Source organism: Gymnodraco acuticeps, unplaced genomic scaffold (assembly GCF_902827175.1).
Source record: "Gymnodraco acuticeps unplaced genomic scaffold, fGymAcu1.1, whole genome shotgun sequence".
In the NCBI taxonomy this organism is placed as follows: Eukaryota; Metazoa; Chordata; class Actinopteri; order Perciformes; family Bathydraconidae; genus Gymnodraco; species Gymnodraco acuticeps.
The window spans coordinates 248,090-270,488 of record NW_022992054.1 but is presented as its reverse complement, the minus strand read 5'-3'; the positions used below and the strand labels follow the sequence as shown (position 1 = coordinate 270,488).

At 41.7% G+C, this 22,399-nt stretch overlaps 1 protein-coding gene across 4 annotated transcripts in view; it reads left to right on the top strand.

Annotated features, from left to right (window-relative positions):
* Positions 1-14,141: 14,141 nt before the first annotated feature.
* The window catches only part of mlphb (melanophilin b), a 76,581-nt gene continuing 68,323 nt past the window's right edge, over positions 14,142-22,399 (top strand). For all 4 annotated transcript variants that reach the window (XM_034202145.1, XM_034202144.1, XM_034202142.1 and 1 more), the window contains exons 1-2: positions 14,142-14,292; positions 19,185-19,350. In XM_034202145.1, coding sequence (XP_034058036.1) covers positions 19,226-19,350 — 125 coding nt within the window. In that variant the 5' untranslated portion in view covers positions 14,142-14,292; positions 19,185-19,225. The remainder of the gene's footprint in view (positions 14,293-19,184; positions 19,351-22,399) is intronic.

The following is a 22,399-nucleotide window of genomic DNA, read 5'->3' as shown; positions in this document are numbered from 1 at the left end:
GTCACTTGTTTTGCATCAATCTGGATACAGGGTACTTATTATATGTTGTACTTTGGATTCCTAAAGCTTTTAGTCTACTAATCCATCATCCAAGGGTAGTTTTCACTATAAGTAAAAAATAATGTTTGGACAGACACTATAATTTACAGTTTTTTACTATGTTCAATCTGAATTTTCTTTAAAATAAAAAACATCTATATTGATTCTGACTTTTCTACATCCAACTCACAGGTTTATCATTACTTTGAGAAAAAAGATTATTAATTTGACCCTTTTAGAAGGGAAGATATGGTCATTTGTTCTGGGAATGTCATTTTCGAGCCTGAGACCTGAAAAACAGGCTCAGGGCTAAACAGGTTAAAAACGGAGCCAGTTAGGCCCCCATTGGGTAATTGGAAATAGTTTCGAGCCCCCCTAACCGTCCTCCCACCTAGATTGGTTGGACTATTTGTACGTTATTGTACAATCATTACATTTTATCTGCTTATAATAACAAGACAAAGATCCAACCATTATTTTATATTTCATTATGGATTGAAAACGAACAAAAGTGCTTCAAATGATCCTTTGCCACTAAAATAAGTAGGCCTACTTCCTTGAGTAGTAGATTTTTTAATGAAAATATATGAATCAACATTAGCTACTGTTTGCAAATAATCACATCACTATTAAATTCCTATTTCACACATAGCCTACCTATCAATGACTTGGGTGTGCTTGCTTTCGCTTGCAGATCTTCTCAAACAGGGGCTGTTTTTTTGTTTTCATAATATCTGCTGCTAAGGTTTTGAGACAGAGGAGACAGTGTTCGCTCCTCCCCACCGACCACGCTAGATGTGAAGCCCCACAGTTTGAAAAGCGCCTTTTTGTTAGCAAAAGTGGTGGGGAATTATTTTCCAGATGAAAAAAATAAACACTATTGCATTAAGCGCTCCCTACAAACAATACATACAGTATATACTGTACATGCTTACAATACTGTTTTTGACAACTAGTTCAGTGACTATGCTACGCTGCTGCAAAGCTATTCTCTATTCAATAATTACTAATATTAAATCGCAGCTCCAAACTGCAGCACTTGGGTTTCCAGAAGTACACCCAGAAAGTGAGAACAGTCCTCCAGATTGTACATGTTCCCTTGTGAAACTTCTCAAAGTGTACAATTCTTTGTGCACGCTTTTTTCAGAACATTTTAACAAATTATCCTAATGCAAAGTGGTGGGGACAAAATTAGCCATTTCCAAAAGTGGTGGTGACATGTCTCCAGTGTTCAGTATAAATCTATGCGCTGGGTTTAGCACTTGATTCAATAATCCTGACTATCTCAGTAAGAATCAACGCCCTAATTTACGAAGTTAAACCGTTACAGCATTTTAGATCATTGTTTTGGGTATCAGAGATAGAAGACCAAGATATTTTACTAAAAAGGGGCCTTTCCTGAAAAAAAAAAAAAATGTACTTCATTAATGTTTTTCTGTATCTGGCTGTTAGCTGTATGAAGACTCATTGCTCAGAGGTTGTTCTGGCCAAGACAGAAAAGCAGAATACTTTAAGCCTAACAAAACATACTATGTTAAAGTTTACTAGTACTTAAGTAGGGGTTCCTCAAAAATATGTCTAAACTAAACGAGAAATAACATGTTTTGCACTTGCCCTCCGCACGCCCCTATTGTTAAATTAAATATAATTGTACAGTAATTTGTCAGCAAATTGAAATTGTTTTCTTTTACAATGCTGCTATAGTTTAAGTTTGGTTAACTTTAGGAATGACAAATATAAATTGTGTTATAGAACAATGGTGGTCATGGTAAGAAACAATAAGCCGTGGATTTCCAACTGAAAGTCAAGTTTTCTCTCCAGATGCACATCATAATTCCTGCAGCTGCTAGAGGGCTCTGCCATTTGAACAGAACGTGTTCTGATTGGCCATGTGCTGATATGACTGATGCCTCAGAGCATTTCGACTTTAGAGTCTAAAGAGGATTTCCCTTTCCTTTGTCCACCAGTGTATTTCTCTTTTACACAGTAACTAAAGCAAAAACTCAAGAAAGACTAAAAGAGTGATGGTTTTCGTTTTTTCCTCTATTTTAGGGAACATGTGGCACGCTGTAACAGACTCATGTGTGTTGCAACTCCAAAGCTGTCTTTACAATAAGCCTTTGTAATTTGGTCCAAACTGTTCTAAATCGGAAAAAAATGCATTAATGGCCAGCAGTGCCCAGCTGGATGTGTGAAAGGAAAGAACTCTAAAAAAAATTAATAGGGGATTCCCATAAAGCCGTTGGCTCTATAATCCCATTGTAACTCAAAGAAGCTTTGAACATACTGTCATACTGGTATCTCTGTAGTACGCGTATGATGTAAATTAAAAACAATATCAGTGACCACAACACTACCACCAATTAATGAAAAAACATATCGGAAACCGTTTTATGACGAACCAAAACCTTTTCCAGCACTCAATATAAAACGAACAGTGGGAAGGTATTTACTGCATGGAAAAGCTTTGCAAGATGGTTTGGCTCTCTTTGGTTTTTGGAGCCAGGGGGAATGTGACCATTTCCTGCTGTAATGGCTTCATCACAGCCCTGCAGTGGAAATAGACTTTCTTCCTGCTTTCAGATGAATACTTGGGAGGAGGGCCGAACAGGAACGATAGGACGATAAGCTATAAGAGATAATCATCAGAACTATATCAAACGAATGTTTGTCACAAAAGGAAAATCATGCTAGAGAAGAAGACTCAAAACACACTAAATGGTCTCTTGTCAAGAGAAGAGTTTATAACATCATTGAGACTGAGGTTGTTTTACTTAAGGGGCTACGGCCACTATCGGTGCCGTGTGTTTGTTCTGATAAACCAGCTTGATTTCCTGTACTGAAGACTCCCTATGGAGTTCCCAAAGAGTCACAGCAGGAATGTGTACGTCCTTGCATTCCTGCCCAATAACCTTAACCTCTTAAGCCCTGAGCCTATTTTGCGGGCCTCATGCTGGAAAATGACATGCCCAGAATGAATGACTATATCTTCACAACTAAAAGGGGTATATGAATAATCTTTTTTATCAAAGCAATGATACAACTGTGAATTGGCTGTAGAAGTGTCAGAATCAATATAGATGTTGCTGTGTCAGAGTAAATTCAGATGGAACATAGTAAAACAATTTAAATTCTAATCTCCGCCTAAAAAAAACACATTATTTATAGTGAAAACCACCCTTGAATGATGGAATACTAGCCCAGAACCTTTAGGGATCCAAACTATAATATATCATAAGTATACCCTGTATCAGGATCAGTGTTGTGCTAGTTACTGAAAACCAGTAACTAGTTACCATTACTAGTTACTTCATTTCAAAAGTAACTCAGTTACTTTACTAGTTGCTTACACCAAAAAGTAATGCGTTACTGTGAAAAGTAACGTTTTAGTTACTTAGAAAAAGGGCTCCCATTAATGCCCTTATAGCCTTCATTTCAGTACTGTTATTGCATTGGAGAATAATACAATCTGTTGATCAACTTGACATGCATTATATGCAATCTGGATTGCATCGATATTAGCTGGCTTTCCATTTTTGTATATTCTTTCTCCAGGTAGTTGGAAAAAGTGTTCCGTCCCATATGCCGTGTGCCGCCCGGACATGCTATCATGCTAACTAGCTCTCTGAAAGCGGGTGACTCCACTGTAGCAATAGCCTGCATGTGTTCTACAACATACCGTGCAATGGCTTTATCGACTTTTCCCTGGCTAGCAGTCCCTCGGTTAAAATCCAGCCGCTGTTGCTTAGGTGGAGGTGGAGTGGCGTCGGCTGAGTCTCTGTGGTCTTAGCTACTAGCTTCGTCCCAGCATGTTGTTTTTGCAGATGTTTTAAGAGATTTGAATGACTGGTTTGGGCAGTAGATAGGATCTTTGACCCGCCAAGACACAACTTACATTTAACTAAAACGTTATTTTCTTTGTGCTCGACAAAAGTGAAATAGTGAGGATATCTCCAGGTGGAGAAACTAGACTTGAGCTCCGCCGCCGCCATGATAGTCTTGTTAGTAAACAACACAAACACGCCCACAGCCCGTCTCCGCATGTGACACAGGAAGTATCTAAGTACATTTACTCAAGTACTGTACTTAAGTACAGTTCTCATCTCTGTTCGCCTGGCTGTTGACTATATAAAAAAACTAACGGAGTAACGCACCATGTAGTAACGGTAACTGAGTTACTGAATTTTAAAAGTAATGCGTTAGAGTACAAGTTACTATCGAAAATAATGGCGTTACAGTAACGCGTTACTCCCGACACTGGTCAGGATAGATGCTAATTAAGTGAAACTTTACTTTCTTTGAGAGGTTTAGCAGGTAGGTCCAGGCGCACTAATATGTGGGTACATTTGGGTACCATCGGTGCCATTTGACCTTTCTCAGGTACCACACTGTAAAACTCATTTTATTTCATTGGAATATTACTATAGGTGTCACTGTTTTTGACCTTTTTGGAAAATTCACCATGACCTCTATACCTTTTTTCACCACAAAGCGTGATGGTGCGCCAGCTGCCAGTCTGACCTATGCATTACGCATGGCCGCATCTCTGGAACCCATTGGTCAAATTGGGTGATTGACACCTCTTTGTAACCGTTAGAGCAAATATAATCGAGGGGCAGTTCGTAAATCCATGTAAACATTACCATTGGTCAGTTAAAATGACGCACACACATGCCCTAAAGCAGATGCTAAACATTATATGCCGTTTATTACAATACATGTAATGATGGATTATCAGTAATCATTTCAAAGTGACACGGAGACATTGGATTAACCTTCAGCAGCGTTTTTATGCCCTTGAACACAACTTTTGATCACAAAACAGCAAAGGTAAGACATATTTATATGTAAAGTGAAGTTGTTTGTTGCTCTTTCCTGGCTGCTAGTTCAGTGAGTTTTCTTTCTTCCATATGATATGTCGTTTGTGCAGATAGCATGAAGTAGAACAATCGATATCGCCACTTATGTGCGCTAGCACCGTTAGCACGTTTTCGTTAAGTGCTGATTTAGACGCTTGGTGTTGGAATTGTGTTTCGTTTAGGTAAAAATGGTTATTATCGTCTGTTAGCTGAGTTTCTTCCCGTTAAGTGGGTAAGCCACATTAATAGGTTGTTAAATGTTAACAATTCCTGGGATGCTGTTTATTATAAGATGCTGCGTCTGCCCTCGGTACCGAGGGCAATCGGACTCTCGAGGTCTAAGGTAACTTTTTTATGTCTTTTATACATAAATACACTGAACAAAAATATAAATGCACAAAATAATCATTTCTCTCAAATATTGTTCACAAATCTGAAAAAAAAATCCGAAAACCAGTCAGTATCTGGTGTGACCACCATTTGCCTCACGCAGTGCAACACATCTCCTTTGCATAGAGTTGATCAGGTTGTTGATTGTGGCCTGTGGAATGTTGGTCCACTCCTCTTCAATGGCTGTGCCAAGTTGCTGGATATTGGCAGGAACTGGAACACGCTGTGGTATATGCCGATCCAGAGCATCCCAAACATGCTCAATGGGTGACATGTCCGGTGAGTATGCTGGCCATGCAAGAACTGGGATGTTTCAGCCTCCAGGAATTGTGTACAGATCCTTGCAACATGGGGCCGTGCATTATTATGCTGCAACATGAGGTGATGGTCGTGGATGAATGGCACAACAATGGGCCTCAGGATCTCGTCACGGTATCTCTGTGCATTCACAATGCCATCAATAAAATGCACCTGTGTTCGTCGTCCATAACATATACCTGCCCATACCATAACCCCACCACCACCATGGGCCACTCGATTCACAACATTGACATCAGAAAACCGCTCACCCACACGACGCCACACACGCTGTCTGCCATCTGCCCTGAACAGTGAAAACCGGGATTCATCCGTGAAGAGAACACCTCTCCAACGTGCCAGACGCCATCCAATGTGAGCATTTGCCCACTCAAGTCAGTTACGACGACGAACCGGAGTCAGGTCGAGACCCCGATGAGGACGACGAGCATGCAGATGAGCTTCCCTGAGACGGTTTCTGACAGTTTGTGCAGAAATTCTTTGGTTATGCAAACCGATTGTTGCAGCAGCTGTCCGAGTGGCTGGTCTCAGACCATCTTGGAGGTGAACATGCTGGATGTGGAGGTCCTGGGCTGGTGTGGTTACACGTGGTCTGTGGTTGTGAGGCCGGTTGGATGTACTGCCAAATTCTCTGAAACGCCTTTGGAGACGGCTTATGGGAGAGAAATGAACATTCAATTCACGGGCAACAGCTCTGGTGGACATTCCTGCTGTCAGCATGCCAATTGCACGCTCCCTCAAAACTTGCGACATCTGTGGCATTGTGCTGTGTGATAAAACTGAACATTTCAGAGTGGCCTTTTATTGTGGCCAGCCTAAGGCACACCTGTGCAATAATCTTGCTGTCTAATCAGCATCTTGATATGCCACACCTGTGAGGTGGGATGGATTATCTCGGCAAAGGAGAAGTGCTCACTATCACAGATTTTTTCAGATTTGTGAACAATATTTGAGAGAAATGGTTATTTTGTGTATATAGAAAATATTTTAGATCTTTGAGTTCATCTCATGAAAAATGGGAGCAAAAACAAAAGTGTTGCAGTTATATTTTTGTTCAGTGTATGTGTCCCCGGTGTTTCAGTAGTATGGGCCCCCTAGAAAAAATAAATTGGTTGAAAAAAATGTATTACAAAAACTTTTCCTTTAGCTCAATGTACTTCCGGGTCAGTTCGGTAACACAGAAACCACAACAATGGAGCGGTTCATCAATTTTACTTTGAGCTTGGCCTAAAATATAAAGATATAACATCAGTGCTTGGCAATAGGCACAGGTTTCACATAAGTGAAAGACACCTCAAGAGAACACTCAGAGCGAGGGGACATGCACGTCACAAAGCATACTCTGAGCTGAGTTATTGACAGATTCGAATTTCACGGATCAATAACTCATGAACATAACGTTGGCCGTAGTTTGACAACCCTGATGTAGTATGAGCAGCAATGTACTATTGATGTGTGAAAGGGGTTTGGTTGCCCTACATTGTAAAATGTATATGCTTGCTATGATTGTAAAGTCATGTTGTTTGCATTTTTACAACGTTATGTTCATAAGTTATTGATCCGCAACATTTGAATCTGTCAATAACTCAGCTCGGAGGCCCCATAGATGGCAGTGTCTCATGATCAGGGGGTCCATCACAAAACAAATGTCATTTTGTCATCGTCCTCAGACAAAGTATCCTTAAGACTTGGTGAACTTGTGATGAACTCTAGCCAAGCCCGTCTTAACCTGCCATCAGGCCCTGGGGCTGATAGGTTTTGTAGGCCCCCTATTTAAACAACAAATCAAAGTCATTTATAGCCTCGGCAGGCTCTGTGATCGCACTTCTCCACTCTGCTCTACGCGTGCCTGGTCCTCTCCTCCAGATGAGTGACGTATCGGGCCTCCCTCATGTATTTGTCCGGTTGGCTCCCCTTCACGTAGCAAGTCCTCGTCGTCCTCTCCATCTCCTCCAACAGATAATGTCCCTCCTGTCTGTTTTTCCTCTCCCGCTACTCCATCGCTATCAGAACCAGACGGCCTACTTGGCTCCAAGGGCCCGCGGCCGGTGTCGGTACCATATGTGTTCGGGGTCCGTCTCTTAACAATGACGTCACGCATTGTGATTGGCTGTACGGTAATTTACCCAGAGGTGCTTGGGGCAAATCACATCTACAGATCAAGATGAAGCGAGTGGAAGTACTCCCATACTCCTAGCGTGTGAAAATGTTTGTGAAAAACGTGTGCAAAGTCTCCGAAAACGGAGCAGTGGCTGTACGGCAACTCAAGAGGACACGGTCAAATTCCGAACATTTAAACATAGCCTACACTTCATTCTTTACTTTGTCTGTTATTATATGTAGAAGATATTACTTTTTTCTCCGTCATGTTGTTTCCATAGCAACAACTTCAAACAGGAAGTTAACCTAAATTACATTTAAGACACTGCAACGAAAGTAACAAAAACAATGTAAAATCCTTTTCCGTTTCACAGAACACAAATTGGGTTATTTACATAATTATGTTTACACTGTCGATTGTTATTTTTGGGGGACACACGACACATCAAATCACATCTAGACCAAGACGAAGCGAATGGAAGTACTCCCATACTCCTAGCGTGTGAAAATGTTTGGGAAAAACGTGTGCAAATTCTCCGAAAACGGAGCAGTGGCTGCGATGCTAGCTTTGCGGCTAGCGGTTAGCATTTTCAATGGAAATATACATCGAAATTACCGGTAAATTACCGTACAGCCAATCAAAATGCGTGACGTCATGACGTCATTGTTAAGAGACGGACCCCGAACACATATGGTACCGACACCGGCACCGCTGCCGCTCGGTACAGAACTAATCTGTCCTTCCTCCTCATCCTAGCCTACAGGTTTAAAATAACCTGTAAACTTCTGCATTTTTTGTAATAGCTGCTTATCTCGAAACTCCTTTTCCCTCAACAATTTCCTTTTGCGAGCGCCACTCTCAAACTTTTTCTTCTCCGACATTTTCTCCTAAACAACCTTCATCTGTCACTCAATCACTCGCAATTTGAATAAATCACATGTGAAGCATATTCTCATTCTGATTGGCTGTTAAGTGGTGCCCACTGACTGTTACGGAGTCAACATTTTTGAGAAAAATCTCTGGAATCCATCGATCTGATTGATTAGCGGAGCAAATGATCAAAATAGTATGGAGGGAAGATATTTTCGTTTGGATTATCGGTCTGGGGGAAGCTCATGAGTGTGTGTGTGTGTGTGTGTGTGCGTGTATACGTATGTGTGTGCGTGTATACGCGTGTGTGTGTGTGTGTGTATTTTTGCATTTGTGTTTGTTTCCTGGGGAAAACTCACGAGAAACACCGGCTGTTTCAAGTTACTCCGTTCTCCGCTTGTAATTATGCCGTTACAAGCTTCAAAGTTGTATTTATCATCTGAATTTGCCGAAACAAGTTTAATATTCTGAAAGCCAAGACTTTGTTTATTTGAAATCAGATGAAAACAAACTGTAACGGACCCTGCCGTGTTATCTATGATTACTGTTGTGACGGGGTTCAAATTGTCCGTCCGAAAACACTGGCCTAGTCGGTTGGGTAAGCTCCAAAACTTTATTTTCAGCAAGAACAAAAAAATAGCGAACCAGCACAAGTTAGAAAAACTAAAAAAAACGTCCAAATCAGACCGTCCATAATTCCCGGAGAGTAAACGTGTTCAGCTGTTGCCTTCTCTGCAACGATCTGTCGAACACGTCCCAGCTGTTGCCTTCTCTGCAACATTCCCCGAGTGACACAGTCCGCCCCCAAAAGGAACCAACACCGTCCCTTTTGAACCCATGGCCCCTCCCACAGGCTCACCGTCAACAGATGACACAATCAACTCCAAACCACATTGTCAACATAAATGTAATTTCCTCCAACATGAGGAAACTATCTGCACCAAACATACACAGGTTAACTACCTCTTAACCGTCATTCCCCATAATTAACAAAAGTAAAAATAAATAAGAAATTGCATGGTTCATTTTTAGGAATTTAAAACATGGAAGTGATGCAGCTCCGTATTTTCTCCGAAATGTTTGGTGTGTTGTGTGTGCGTGTGTGTTGTCGGCTGTCAGTGGCGGAGTGAGTCACTCATGTGATCCGCTCCGTCACATTATCCTCTCCCTCCCCAAGGTTGGCGATGTGCGGCAACCTGGAAAGGCAATCAGCCACCTCCACGCTTTGGCAATGCGTCCAAACCGCAACAAACACTTCACAATGTTCTCACCGCACTGACACTGTGGAATCTCCGCACAGTGCCTCCACCCAGGTGCCGGCCGATCAGGCCGGCCATCGGAGTCCGACCGAAGAAACAGATCACCAACCGGCACAGAAGTTCGTAGGTCCCGGAGCTCCGTCAACAGGAACCCCTCTCGCCCTGGTCCACTGGCCGACCCTGAGGCCGCAGGAGCCGTTGGGCCCACCCAGGACCCGTTCTCATCCTCGTCCTCCGTCTCCCATGTCCCGCTCCGACCCGGCAGCCGCGCTCTCCTCCTGCTGCTGATCGTAGTCCCGTTCGCCGCTCCGCAACGCCGCCCAGCTTCCTCCGACTAGCCATCCCACTTCTGACACCATATGTGACGGGGTTCAAATTGTCCGTCCGAAAACACTGGCCTAGTCGGTTGGGTAAGCTCCAAAACTTTATTTTCAGCAACAACAAAAAAATAGCGAACCAGCACAAGTTAGAAAAACTAAAAAAACGTCCAAATCAGACCGTCCATAATTCCCGGAGAGTAAACGTGTTCAGCTGTTGCCTTCTCTGCAACGATCTCTCGAACACGTCCCAGCTGTTGCCTTCTCTGCAACATTCCCCGAGTGACACAGTCCGCCCCCAAAAGGAACCAACACCGTCCCTTTTGAACCCATGGCCCCTCCCACAGGCTCACCGTCAACAGGTGACACAATCAACTCCAAACCACATTGTCAACATAAATGTAATTTCCTCCAACATGAGGAAACTATCTGCACCAAACATACACAGGTTAACTACCTCTTAACCGTCATTCCCCATAATTAACAAAAGTAAAAATAAATAAGAAATTGCATGGTTCATTTTTAGGAATTTAAAACATGGAAGTGATGCAGCTCCGTCTTTTCTCCGAAATGTTTGGTGTGTTGTGTGTGCGTGTGTGTTGTCGGCTGTCAGTGGCGGAGTGAGTCACTCATGTGATCCACTCCGTCACAACTGTATATGCCTTACATTAATAATGTCAGCGGAGGGAAGGGAAGCGGCACTGTGGAACAGCAGAGTGGCGAGGGAGAGCTGTCTTCTTCCCTTTACAAGCTTCAAAAATGTATTTATCGTGTGATTTTGGAAATAAAAGTTTCATATTCTGAAAGCCAAGACTTTGTTTATTTAAAATGTTAAAAAAAACACCCGAAATAAAATAAAAAATTGGCTCATGATAGGCCCCGATCTCCGTAGGCCCCTGGGCTTCAGCCCAGGTCAGCCCGTGCATTAAGGTGGCCCTAGCGCCACCATAAGGAATGTGTGACTTTGAGTATTTATAAGATGGCAATGATCCTTTAACTTTTAATCTAGCACCATCATCAGGACAAAGGTAATACTAATTCTACTTTATTGACTTATTACTGAATAACTGAAAATGGATCACTTTATGCTTAGTGCTAATTAGTATGTTAGCTAGTATGTTAGTTAGTGTACATATTGATGATGCTAACATGGTGATAGAGTTTAGCTTAACCTTATGTTGTGTTTGAGTCTCCCGTGAACCGTTTCAAGTTAAAATTATATAATAACTACGCTCAAGTTTTTTTTATCGGCACAAGCTTCATGATATCCTCCACAACAGCTATATAAACACTACTAATCTGATTTTGACAATTTTAGCCAAGTCTGAAGGTCTCTAAAAAATTATGTATAATTTGGTGTTTGGGTCTGGGAAGACCCAGGAGCAATGTTGTGGGTGACTCGGGGTCAAATTCGGCCCAATCAAGATTCATCTTTGACTTTATTCAAAACTGTGAAGTACTAGGAGCTGATCAAGACGTCTTTGTAAGGTGCACCTTAAAATGAGATGTTCTATGCATGAACATTGTGTACAAAAAGATAACAAATAATTGAAATATAAGTTTCAAAATATGTCAAAGGTTACTTCAGTCAGCTGGACCCTGCCCAGAGTACCAACCCAGCCTTTGTTGTGGCTGAATAAAATAACTACTGTACAGATTCACACACCAGAATTTAAAGAGTCCTCTCCTGCTGATGTTCAGGTGTATATCAGTATGTAGTGTCTCTACTTTAAAGAGTCCTCTCCTGCTGATGTTCAGGTGTATATCAGTATGTAGTGTCTCTACTTTAAAGAGTCCTCTCCTGCTGATGTTCAGGTGTATATCAGTATGTAGTGTCTCTACTTTAAAGAGTCCTCTCCTGCTGATGTTCAGGTGTATATCAGTATGTAGTGTCTCTACTTTAAAGAGTCCCCTCCTGCTGATGTTCAGGTGTATATCAGTATGTAGTGTCTCTACTTTAAAGAGTCCTCTCCTGCTGATGTTCAGGTGTATATCAGTATGTAATGTCTCTACTTTAAAGAGTCCTCTCCTGCTGATGTTCAGGTGTATATCACTATGTAGTGTCTCTACTTTAAAGAGTCCTCTTCTGCTGATGTTCAGGTGTATATCAGTATCTAGTGTCTTTACTTTAAAGAGTCCTCTCCTGCTGATGTTCAGGTGTATATCAGTATGTAGTGTCTCTACTTTAAAGAGTCCTCTCCTGCTGATGTGCAGGTGTATATCAGTATGTAGTGTCTCTACTTTAAAGAGTCCTCTCCTGCTGATGTTCAGGCGTATATCAGTATGTAGTGTCTCTACTTTAAAGAGTCCTCTCCTGCTCATGTTCAGGTGTATATCAGTATGTAGTGTCTCTACTTTAAAGAGTCCCCTCCTGCTGATGTTCAGGTGTATATCAGTATGTAGTGTCTCTACTTTAAAGAGTCCTCTCCTGCTGATGTTCAGGTGTATATCAGTATGTAGTGTCTCTTCTTTAAAGAGTCCTCTCCTGCTGATGTTCAGGTGTATATCAGTATGTAGTGTCTCTACTTTAAAGAGTCCTCTCCTGCTGATGTTCAGGTGTATATCAGTATGTAGTGTCTCTACTTTAAAGAGTCCTCTCCTGCTGATGTTCAGGTGTATATCAGTATGTAGTGTCTCTACTTTAAAGAGTCCTCTCCTGCTGATGTTCAGGGTGTATATCAGTATGTAGTGTCTCTACTTTAAAGAGTCCTCTCCTGCTGATGTTCAGGTGTATATCAGTATGTAGTGTCTCTACTTTAAAGAGTCCTCTCCTGCTGATGTTCAGGTGTATATCAGTATGTAGTGTCTCTACTTTAAAGAGTCCTCTCCTGCTGATGTTCAGGTGTATATCAGTATGTAGTGTCTCTGCTGAGACATGTTTCCATGCTTTAATGTTCAAAAAGCTCTTTATTATTCTCATTCTGCCTGTGCTGCAGCACCTCTTTTCACCCTCTGTCTGAAACCAGAGCCCAGTCTGCTCTGATTGGTTAGCTGGCCAGCTCTGTTGTGATTAGAGATGTCCCGCCCCTTAGCCTATCACGTACAATGTGTTGGAGTGCTAGCCAATAGAAGCGCAAGTGTTACATAGTGGGGGGGGGTTCAGCCTTTGCAGACCAGTTATATGCATAGAAACCTATAGAACACACTACAGGAGAGGGAAAACCTCAAAAAGCATAGTAGGGCCCCAGATTAACACAAACGTATACAAGCAAAAAAGAAAACCGGGGTGACTCATCCTTTCCAAAGACTGTTTTCATATTTATATAATCCACAGATTTATGCCTGGCATGGTGGAGCAAACAAGGACATTTAACTGCTGCACAGGTCACATGGCTTAAATCAACTATTTTTTAGAGGGGAGAATGTGGGATAGCATCCTTTTGTTTATGAGAGGAGATAATTAAGTCACAATGGATTGGAGGTTTTCTTGTAGACTCTGCACTCACATCACATTAAAGGAACTCTAATGGCTCAGCACATAGAAATAATAGGAACTTTTTCTCCAAGTTGTAATGTGTATCTATGGAACCTGATCCCTCTCGAAGAAATATGTTGACCCACCCAATGTGCAAATAACATTCTTAAAACTATATTATCCCACGTAGTACCCTTAAACCAACATTGATTATTAACAGAGATAGACATGCATTCCGATGCTGCTGCTGTAACATTACACATTAAAGCCTTGCAATTGTTTTGCCCTACAAGAAATGAAAGTTGATATGAAGACTTTAGATTGTTACAATGTGATCCCTCAAAACTCTTCTATAACAAGATCCATGACATGTGACTGAGGACTAAAGCCCAATTGGCCTCCACATAACCTCATGACCACTGAACTCTTTAATACAGAGGACATGCCCAAAAGAATTGCATCCAAAGCAATTGATTTAGTTTTTGTTTTGTTTTTTCCAGCATAATTCCATATTCAACACCATGTATTTAATACCACTCTCAATGAGCCCGGACCTTTGCAGTGAGTGGAGGAAGGCGGAGAGGAGGCTTGTGTCCCTGCCTTTCTCCCTCCTGGTTAACTGGACATGTGATTAGCATTGCTGTCTGCTACTTAGTTTGCCCTCCAGCCAGTGTGCTCTGCCTTCGGAGGAAATACTGCCTGCAGCTCCTCTCACAACACCAAGGTAAGACATATTTACACACATTGATCTCCCAATGTTGTTAGGAGAAAAACAATTGTATTATTGCCTACATGTGGTTGTTTCTTGTTTTAATTGACTTATTTTCTGCTTTTTGTTTCTTTTTTTGGATTTCTGCTTCGTTAACTGTCAATGTGCAACAATATTCTCATTACATTATGTGACCAAACTAAGTCTGAAAGTGGTCTGGTGTGAAATTAGAGAGACAAATAATGCATCGTTTTTGAAGAAAAGGCCAAAAATGCCAAAAAGAAATGTTGTCATTCTATCTGCAAAACTGCACATGGGAGCATGTAAGGTGGTCAGGACTAGAAGAAAAGTGTTTAGTCATCTATACTGTTCTTTTTTAACCTATATAGTAAACCACATAGTAAACTGTGGCAGGTTTGTGTGTCTACACACCTGTTTAAAAGCCTAACCTTCCTTTTGCAAACAAAAGGAATTATTTTCTATGCGGCGTGTTATATATGTGTGCATCAAAATGTAATTTCAAACACCATACTTCAGTAAACGGGCTATACACTTAGGATTTTTACACGCTGAGGAATAAAGACTAAAATAATGACATAGAAGATATTCTAAGTGTTGTGTTGGGGGAGCATTATGAGAACATAGACAAAGATACCAAGTTGCTCACACCCGCTAAGCAAATACATGTCGAGCTTTCTGTATGCCTTGGCTATTCAAATATAAGGATTGAACGGTGGGAAAGTAGTAAGTACTATTTTATAAAGCTGGATGAGCACAATGTCCTTCTTGGAGTGTACCATTTAGATGTGAATGTTTCTTTGTTAAACTTGCATGCTTGTTTTTACCATTAGTGCCCAATTGCATAAGCAGAAATCTGATTATGCTATCACTCGTCCACTCCAGTATTTTAAGGCCTGTAGTAAACAAGACAATTATATGCCTTTCCTGAGCATCCCATTGCTGATTATTCATTATGAAAAAGAGTGTTTAGCTTCCATTGTGTGGGAGCATACATTGTGAAGCGGGACCATGTGAAATGATTTGGGCCTGCTCCAGTTAGCACAGACTGGATTAAAGTCCCGCAGCAGTGTGATGGTTGAACTGGGCCAAACCTTCCCAGATCCCAGGACTCATCTAGACCAACGCTCATAACTGATCCATGATCAAGTGTCAGGGTTGAGCAAAGCAGGCAGGACCCAAACACAGATTTAACAGTAAATACCTTTATTTAAAGGCTACAAGAAAAATACAGAATTCTTCCCCGTGAACACAATCAGAAACAAACAAGGATCTCACAAAGACTAACAGGAAAAAACAAACCTAAAGCACACAGGACTAATCAAAGAAACAAGAGACAGGTGAGGAGGGAGGAGAAAACACAGGGCACCAGGTGAACGTAATCAGGTAGGAGGGAACACACAGACAGGAAACCAAAGACAGATCTAAACAAGACAAAACACAACACAGACAGATCGTGACATCAAGACGGTTATTCTGGTCTGTTTTGTTTTGAGAAAACAGCAGCCTCAAAGACTCACTCAATTGGAAAAAGTAAAATTAATGAATTGGATGTTTACTGACAGCTTGAGAATGACCTGCAAACACACAAGCTATTTTATACATAAAATAATGTAATGTCTCGCACAGTGTTGTAGAGAGCAGGCCCAGCTGTGTCAGGTACTGTTAGCATAGCAAAACTGTAGACAAGGACATATTTACTGTTAACATTTGATAAGGTGTTGCTAAACATTCTTTCTGCAATGTTGAACAGTTCAAAGGTAAAATATTACAGCTAAGAAAGATAATTCCTCCTCTCTTGATCAGTGCAACAAATATATATTTCCAAACCCTTGTCACACAGAACCATGAACATTAGACGACTATTGCTGACCAACGAGTTGTCAAGGGGTGAACTCAGAGGCATGAACTCAAATGCACAACTCAGACTCAGACTCAGGTGGTATTCAAAAATAAAGACTTGGACTTTAGCACAGTAACAAAACAGGGAAACACAAAATCACTCTTTCGAGGAAAAACTAATAGCAATCATCAGGGGCCTGTACTACGAAGCTGGTTCAACCTAACCTGGATATGTTTGAGTTAGCCGGTTGGCCTAATCCAGTGGTTCTCAAAGTGGGGGGCGCGCCCCCCCTGGGGGGCGCAGAGGCATGCCAGGGGGGGGGGGGGGGCGCGAGAGACCAGGAGGAAAAATGGTTCTAAAAAAAAAAAAGATTAAAAAAAAAAAAATCATAATTTTAAAAATTATTGATTCGAAAATAATATGATGCAGTACTATTACGTCTGGGTCTCTGTGTTTCATTAAAGCTTGGCTCTGTGTGGTGTGTTGTGTGTGTGTGTGTGTGTGTGTGTGTGTGTGTGTGTGTGTGTGTGTGTGTGTGTGTGTGTGTGTGTGTGTGTGTGTGTGTGTGTGTGTGTGTGTGTGCGAGAGAGAGAGAGAGAGAGAGAGACACACACACACAGACAGACAGAGAGAGAGAGAGAGAGAGAGAGAGAGAGAGAGAGAGAGAGAGAGAGCTGAGAGAAGAGAGAGTAGCTCTAATAGCTACTCTCTCTCTCTCTCTCTCGTACTCTCAGAGAGAGAGAGAGAGCGCACCGGTACTGGAGATCGTTGTTGTTAGCTTCTAGTGCTAGCGAGCTACGCTAACAGATATAAGGAGTTTTTTCAACAACAAAGTGGAGGAGAGTCCTCTCCTGTCAGACTGAGAGGCTCAGTGAGCTAAAGGACTCTCAGTGTTATCTCAGTGGGTCTCAAATATTTTGGTCACCATTAATGTAAACAATTATTTCTGAGGCACACGTTTATATGATCATTATAGTTATACAAAAATAAGAGAATAAATGAAAAACAGGTATGAAATACTATATGACATTAAAAAAATAATAAAGTTTAAAAGGGTGATTTGTAAAATATCCATAAAGAAAAAGTAAATCTGTTAACAGTTCTGTTTCATATGGGTGTTGAGAGAGGTATCCATAGATCTCTTCATTTTGCTGTCAAAGTGCACCAGATTGATGCTTTCAACTTCAATATTTAAAAATAAATCTTCCCGGGGGAGCATGCCCCCGGACCCCCCTATGTGAGGTCCACACACCACCTGTAAAAATAGCACTTGACCCCTGCTTACACGTATATGCCGTGAGCTGATTATCGAGCCTTCATTGTAACAGTCGCACTGTGTATGTGCGTGGGGATTGTTGCAGTAGAAAGTTCCACTGTAGCGACCGGTACATTAATGGGAAACCCTAAATGTTTGAGCACCCTCTATGAAACGTCAAGCTACCCCACAGCACCCTCAAAATAAATCTCTGGCGCCGCCACTGAGCCTGACTATCTGTGTTGGGGGGGCCGGACTTTTTTTTTTCTCCAAAGGGGGGGCCTGACAGAAAAAGTTTGAGAACCACTGGGCTAATCCAAAACATACGCGCTCTCGCTAAACGGTACTACGACGCGGGTTATCAAGTGGATCGCTCAAGCCAGCCGTGTCCTATCTAGCTAGGTGCGCGTTCATATGAAAGGGGTGGTATTTGGAGCATTCGACCAATCACAAACATGGAGAAGCATACTGACAGCGCAGCGTCATACTTCCTGAATGAAAAGTCAACTATAATATTAGACATATGAAGAAGTTAAACTTTAAACATCCATGACTTAAACACTTGATCCAGGATCAAAGCCACAGAGCTGCACCTGCAAGGTGAATACAGCTGGTAAAATAAGTGTTTGAATGCGTACATTAACGCAGGTTTATGATATCACTGCCCCGTCTAAAACACGATCTGACTTTAATTACATTTGTCTCGAGTGTTTCGTCAACTTAATGTGTTGCTTAAAATAATATTCTGCATACAGTATGTGACACTGTGAGTGTTGCACGGCCTGATACGGCTCAGCTGACTCAGATAAGGAAATATATGATATATTATGATGTGATATGCCGGGGCGCGGACTGTACTTAATGTTACTTAATGTTACTTATGTTGTGGCAGATATTTAAGTAAGCTTTCTTAACGCTAATGTTATAATAGTCAGATTGCTCTGAAGATGGAGCTGATATTCTATTAATGTTCACGTTCACACAGTCAGTGATTTTTGCCGGCCGTCTTTCCTGCGACGGCAGCTTTTCTGTATTTCCTTTCTCCTGTAATATGACTTGATCGCTTTAAACTCCACACACTGAGCTCTGATTGGTCAGCAGGCAGTGCTTTCACTGAGTTAGCCTGCAACCTACCAGGTTAGCCGCTAAGCATAAGTTACCATGGAGATCTAGCCTGCTAAAAAGAGAACCAGCTTCGTAGGACCGGAAAGCCGGAGTTTTCCCTGAATTTAGCCGGCTAAGCGAAAATCCTGCTTCGTAGTATACCCCCCAGGAGCATGAAAATGGAATACGACCATGGAGCAGGCTTGAATGTAGTCATGAATGATAACGAACTGGCACTGGACAGGTGGGGACTAAAACAATATATACACAAGGTGAGGGACACAGGTGGAAACAATCAGGGCGGGGTAAACAATCACGAACACAGGAGACACAAAGGGGCGGGGAGCATGGAGTCCTGAAACGAGAGGGAGAATTACTTTTCACAATAAGACAGAGGGCACAGAACAAAGGGACATGACGAAACTAATTTAAAGAATAAACTTTCATGATTAGTTTCCGAGACATGACACGAGTGATGATTGGTGTCAGTCTAACGATGCAACGATGCAAAAATTGCAAAAAACTACATTTGTTGGTGACCTATTTGTAAAGTTTGTAGTGTTTTCACTATAAAAAAACGAGGATTCATGCAAGCTCATGTTCATGTTGCTTTCTCCTCACTTAACACTTTTACATTGTTCACATTTCCAAACAGCTTATTGCATTTCTATTATTGCCCACATGTAGCCCAGCACAGGCTGCCAGCTCCCAGGCTCAGCATCACCATCATGACTGGCACCACAGCAGGCAAGAAGCTGGATCTCTCCAAGCTCACAGACGAGGAGGCCAGACATGTTTGGGAAGTCGTCCAGCGAGATTTCGACCTGAGGAAGAAGGAGGAGGACAGACTGGGGTATGTTCTGAAATCACAGATATCTGCTCTCAACAAACCCACAGAGGGCATCCTGTGTGGTGCCTGCTGGCTTCAGGACGCGCTCATGTGTCCCTTCACTTTTTGAGGGTCAGGGTTCAAACTGATCAAACTGATTTATTTTGGGATCGGAATTTATGAAACATAGTTACTAACTTTTATAATGTTCAAAACTGTCTATATATTTAGGTCTAGATGTATATTGTTGTCCATTACTTGTATTTCATATTTATCCATAATATCCAGTGAAGACAAATAACAATAGATTATGTCGATTTAGAGACTTTATTTAGAGACAATAGATGTATACGGTCAGGTTTTTATTTTCCCTTCCAAATGTTAGCATCCTAGCATCCAAATTGCAAGGGTTTGACATTGTTGTTGTTGATCATTTAATTTTGGAAGTTCAACCCCAACTTTGTAACATGTCTACAACTACATCAATATTGCAAAATACAGACATCAAGACCCTTAAGGACAACAATGTCCATCAACCACTATTTTGACTGCCATTACAGCATAAACGTGTGCATTGTGTGTTTTATATTATATCAGACTTGCAGTCTACAGCCTGGGAACATTTTATTTGTTTCTATATTGCACCAGATTATGCCATGTTTTTTCAAGTTTGCCCTTTGGAGCAGATACATTCTATTTTCCTAGATTTCCCAAGGGGAATGTGCATGACAATACTTTAAAGTGATGTCATGCACGTGCAACTGTGACCAGAAATATGGGATGGGTACTATTAGCAACAGATCATAAGAGACCAAGGCTGCAGCAGAAAATCCCTGAATATATTGAATTGAAGTGATTTGATGAAAACAGCTTTTGAACTTTTAAAATACATTTACTATAAACCAAGAAGAAAGTATAGTTGAAAAAGTATATTTGACAATATTTAAAAGCCCAACTGAATTGAAACACTATCCAGAAATGATCTACTTTAGTCTATTCCTGAAGGCTGGCATAACTTGGTTAAACTGAATGTCTCCAACAGATGATTCAGTCATTTGCTCCTGACTCACTGAGCTACTGACCAAATGTCTCCTCGGCTGTATTGACAGAAGGATGGTTTAGATATCAGGCCATGGGAGGAAGAGCTCTAGAGGGGACTTCCTCCTATGCTTGGGCGTGGGATGACCTCTGCACAGCAGCAGCAGCTCTCTAAGATATTAGGAATAGCAAGGATTTTCCACAAAATGAAGAATATTTGCAGTGGCACATTGTTAAAGAAACATTGTCACCATAGAAAGTGTTGAAGTGTTGAAGTGTTGAAGTGTTGAAGTGTTGAAGGTTTGTGGTCTTCAGTTTTGAAACCATATATTTGGCATTTTGACTGTTGCAATCTTGATTTTATAGAACCAACAATGGCTTAAGGGCTCGGTGGAGAAACCAATGGCTGCTCAAGACTTTATCTAGGGGACCAAAATGTTAGAATGAACTTTCTTGAAATGAAAATACCTGTGTAAGATTTAAAATTCTAACACAAAAACACTTACCACACCCAAAGACTGACAAGAGAGTGGTCTCGACCCGCCAGTCATTAGGTAGCCCTGACCTATAGCATACCATGCGAACTGTCTGTGACTGTGGCTGTGAGGTAGAGTGGTCTTCTTACAAAAGGACGGTTGTCAATGTGTTCTTGGGCAATAAACTTGACCCCAATTTTGTGTGTGAGTGTGTGTGAATGTTATGGCGCGTTTCCACTGCAGGCCTCGCTCGGCCTCGCTCGGTTTGGTTAGGCCTTATTAGGCCCTGCTCACTTTAATGCTGCGCTTCCATTACAGTTTAGGAACTGGGGTAGTTACTATAGTAACGCAGTGTAGGCGGAGCCGTGACGTCATCTTCAATGAGCGCCCCAAAAAACAACACAGCCGTTAGCTCTTAGCACTCAGAGCTCACAGCTCTTCATATCTGTTCAGAAACTAGACAAAAGTTAAACAAGTACAAACCACAGACTGCCTGTGTCATGGAGAATACAGTCGCTGGTTTATTTATGTCTGTATAGGCCGTTGCTGTGAGTGTGGACGGTCGGAGCATATATAACGTTAGCTTAGCCAAGCTCCATTTAGAAAACACGCATTTTAAAAGGGTTTTTCGCCTGCTGTCTGTCTGCAGACTTGTCAAAGCATTAATTCATGGTTTTTACTAACCGGTATTAGTATGTTGTGACTTCGGCATCATTTTGAAACGTGTATTACAATTAAATCACGGTCAAATATGTTCATCTTGTTGTAGTTGTAGCCCCCTTGCCAGCGATTCTCTCTCTAGTTTAGCATACTCAGCCCGACTCAGCCTGGTTGTTCCTGGCCCTAGAACCACGATTTAGTCAGGCCAGAAAAAAGGTTAAAAAGTAGCCCCGGGCCAAAACTAGGCCAAGTGGAAGCGCAACCAAAAACGGGCCCCGCACGGCTCGGCACGCTTAAAGCGAGCTACCCGCTGCAGTGGAAACGCGCCATTAGTCTCCCTGAGTACGTGCAAGAGCACCTTGTTCATTTTTAATTAACTGAAAATTACACTTAAACAAGGTTCAAAAGATATACATCAAACAGACCAGAACTCTCCCTTGTGTAAAACTCAAATATCCAACAAACACCAACAGAAAACAAGATCTTAAATACATAGACTAATGACGAGAACAAGACACAGCTGGGGAGGGAAGGCAAAACACAAAGGCACCAGGTGAAGACAATCAGGTGATCAAACAGGAGGGTAAACAGAGACAGGAAGTAAAAAAATACATAACACTTTAAAAATAAACCGATAGTTACATATGTCACTACGGTTCTATGAATCCTGGATGACGGCCAGAGGCAGTGCTTAGCAGTGGATATCTTCTGTCTCGCGTATGCGCAGGTCGAATATTTATATCAACAAAGTCACGTGTGACCTCGTATGACCCCGGAAGGCATACATTCCGGTGTTGTCAACGAGTTCAGTCCTATGGAATCTTCTTGCGGGAACACGAGATTCCGAGTCATCCAGGATTCATAGAACCGTAGTTACATACGTAACTATCGTTCTATTT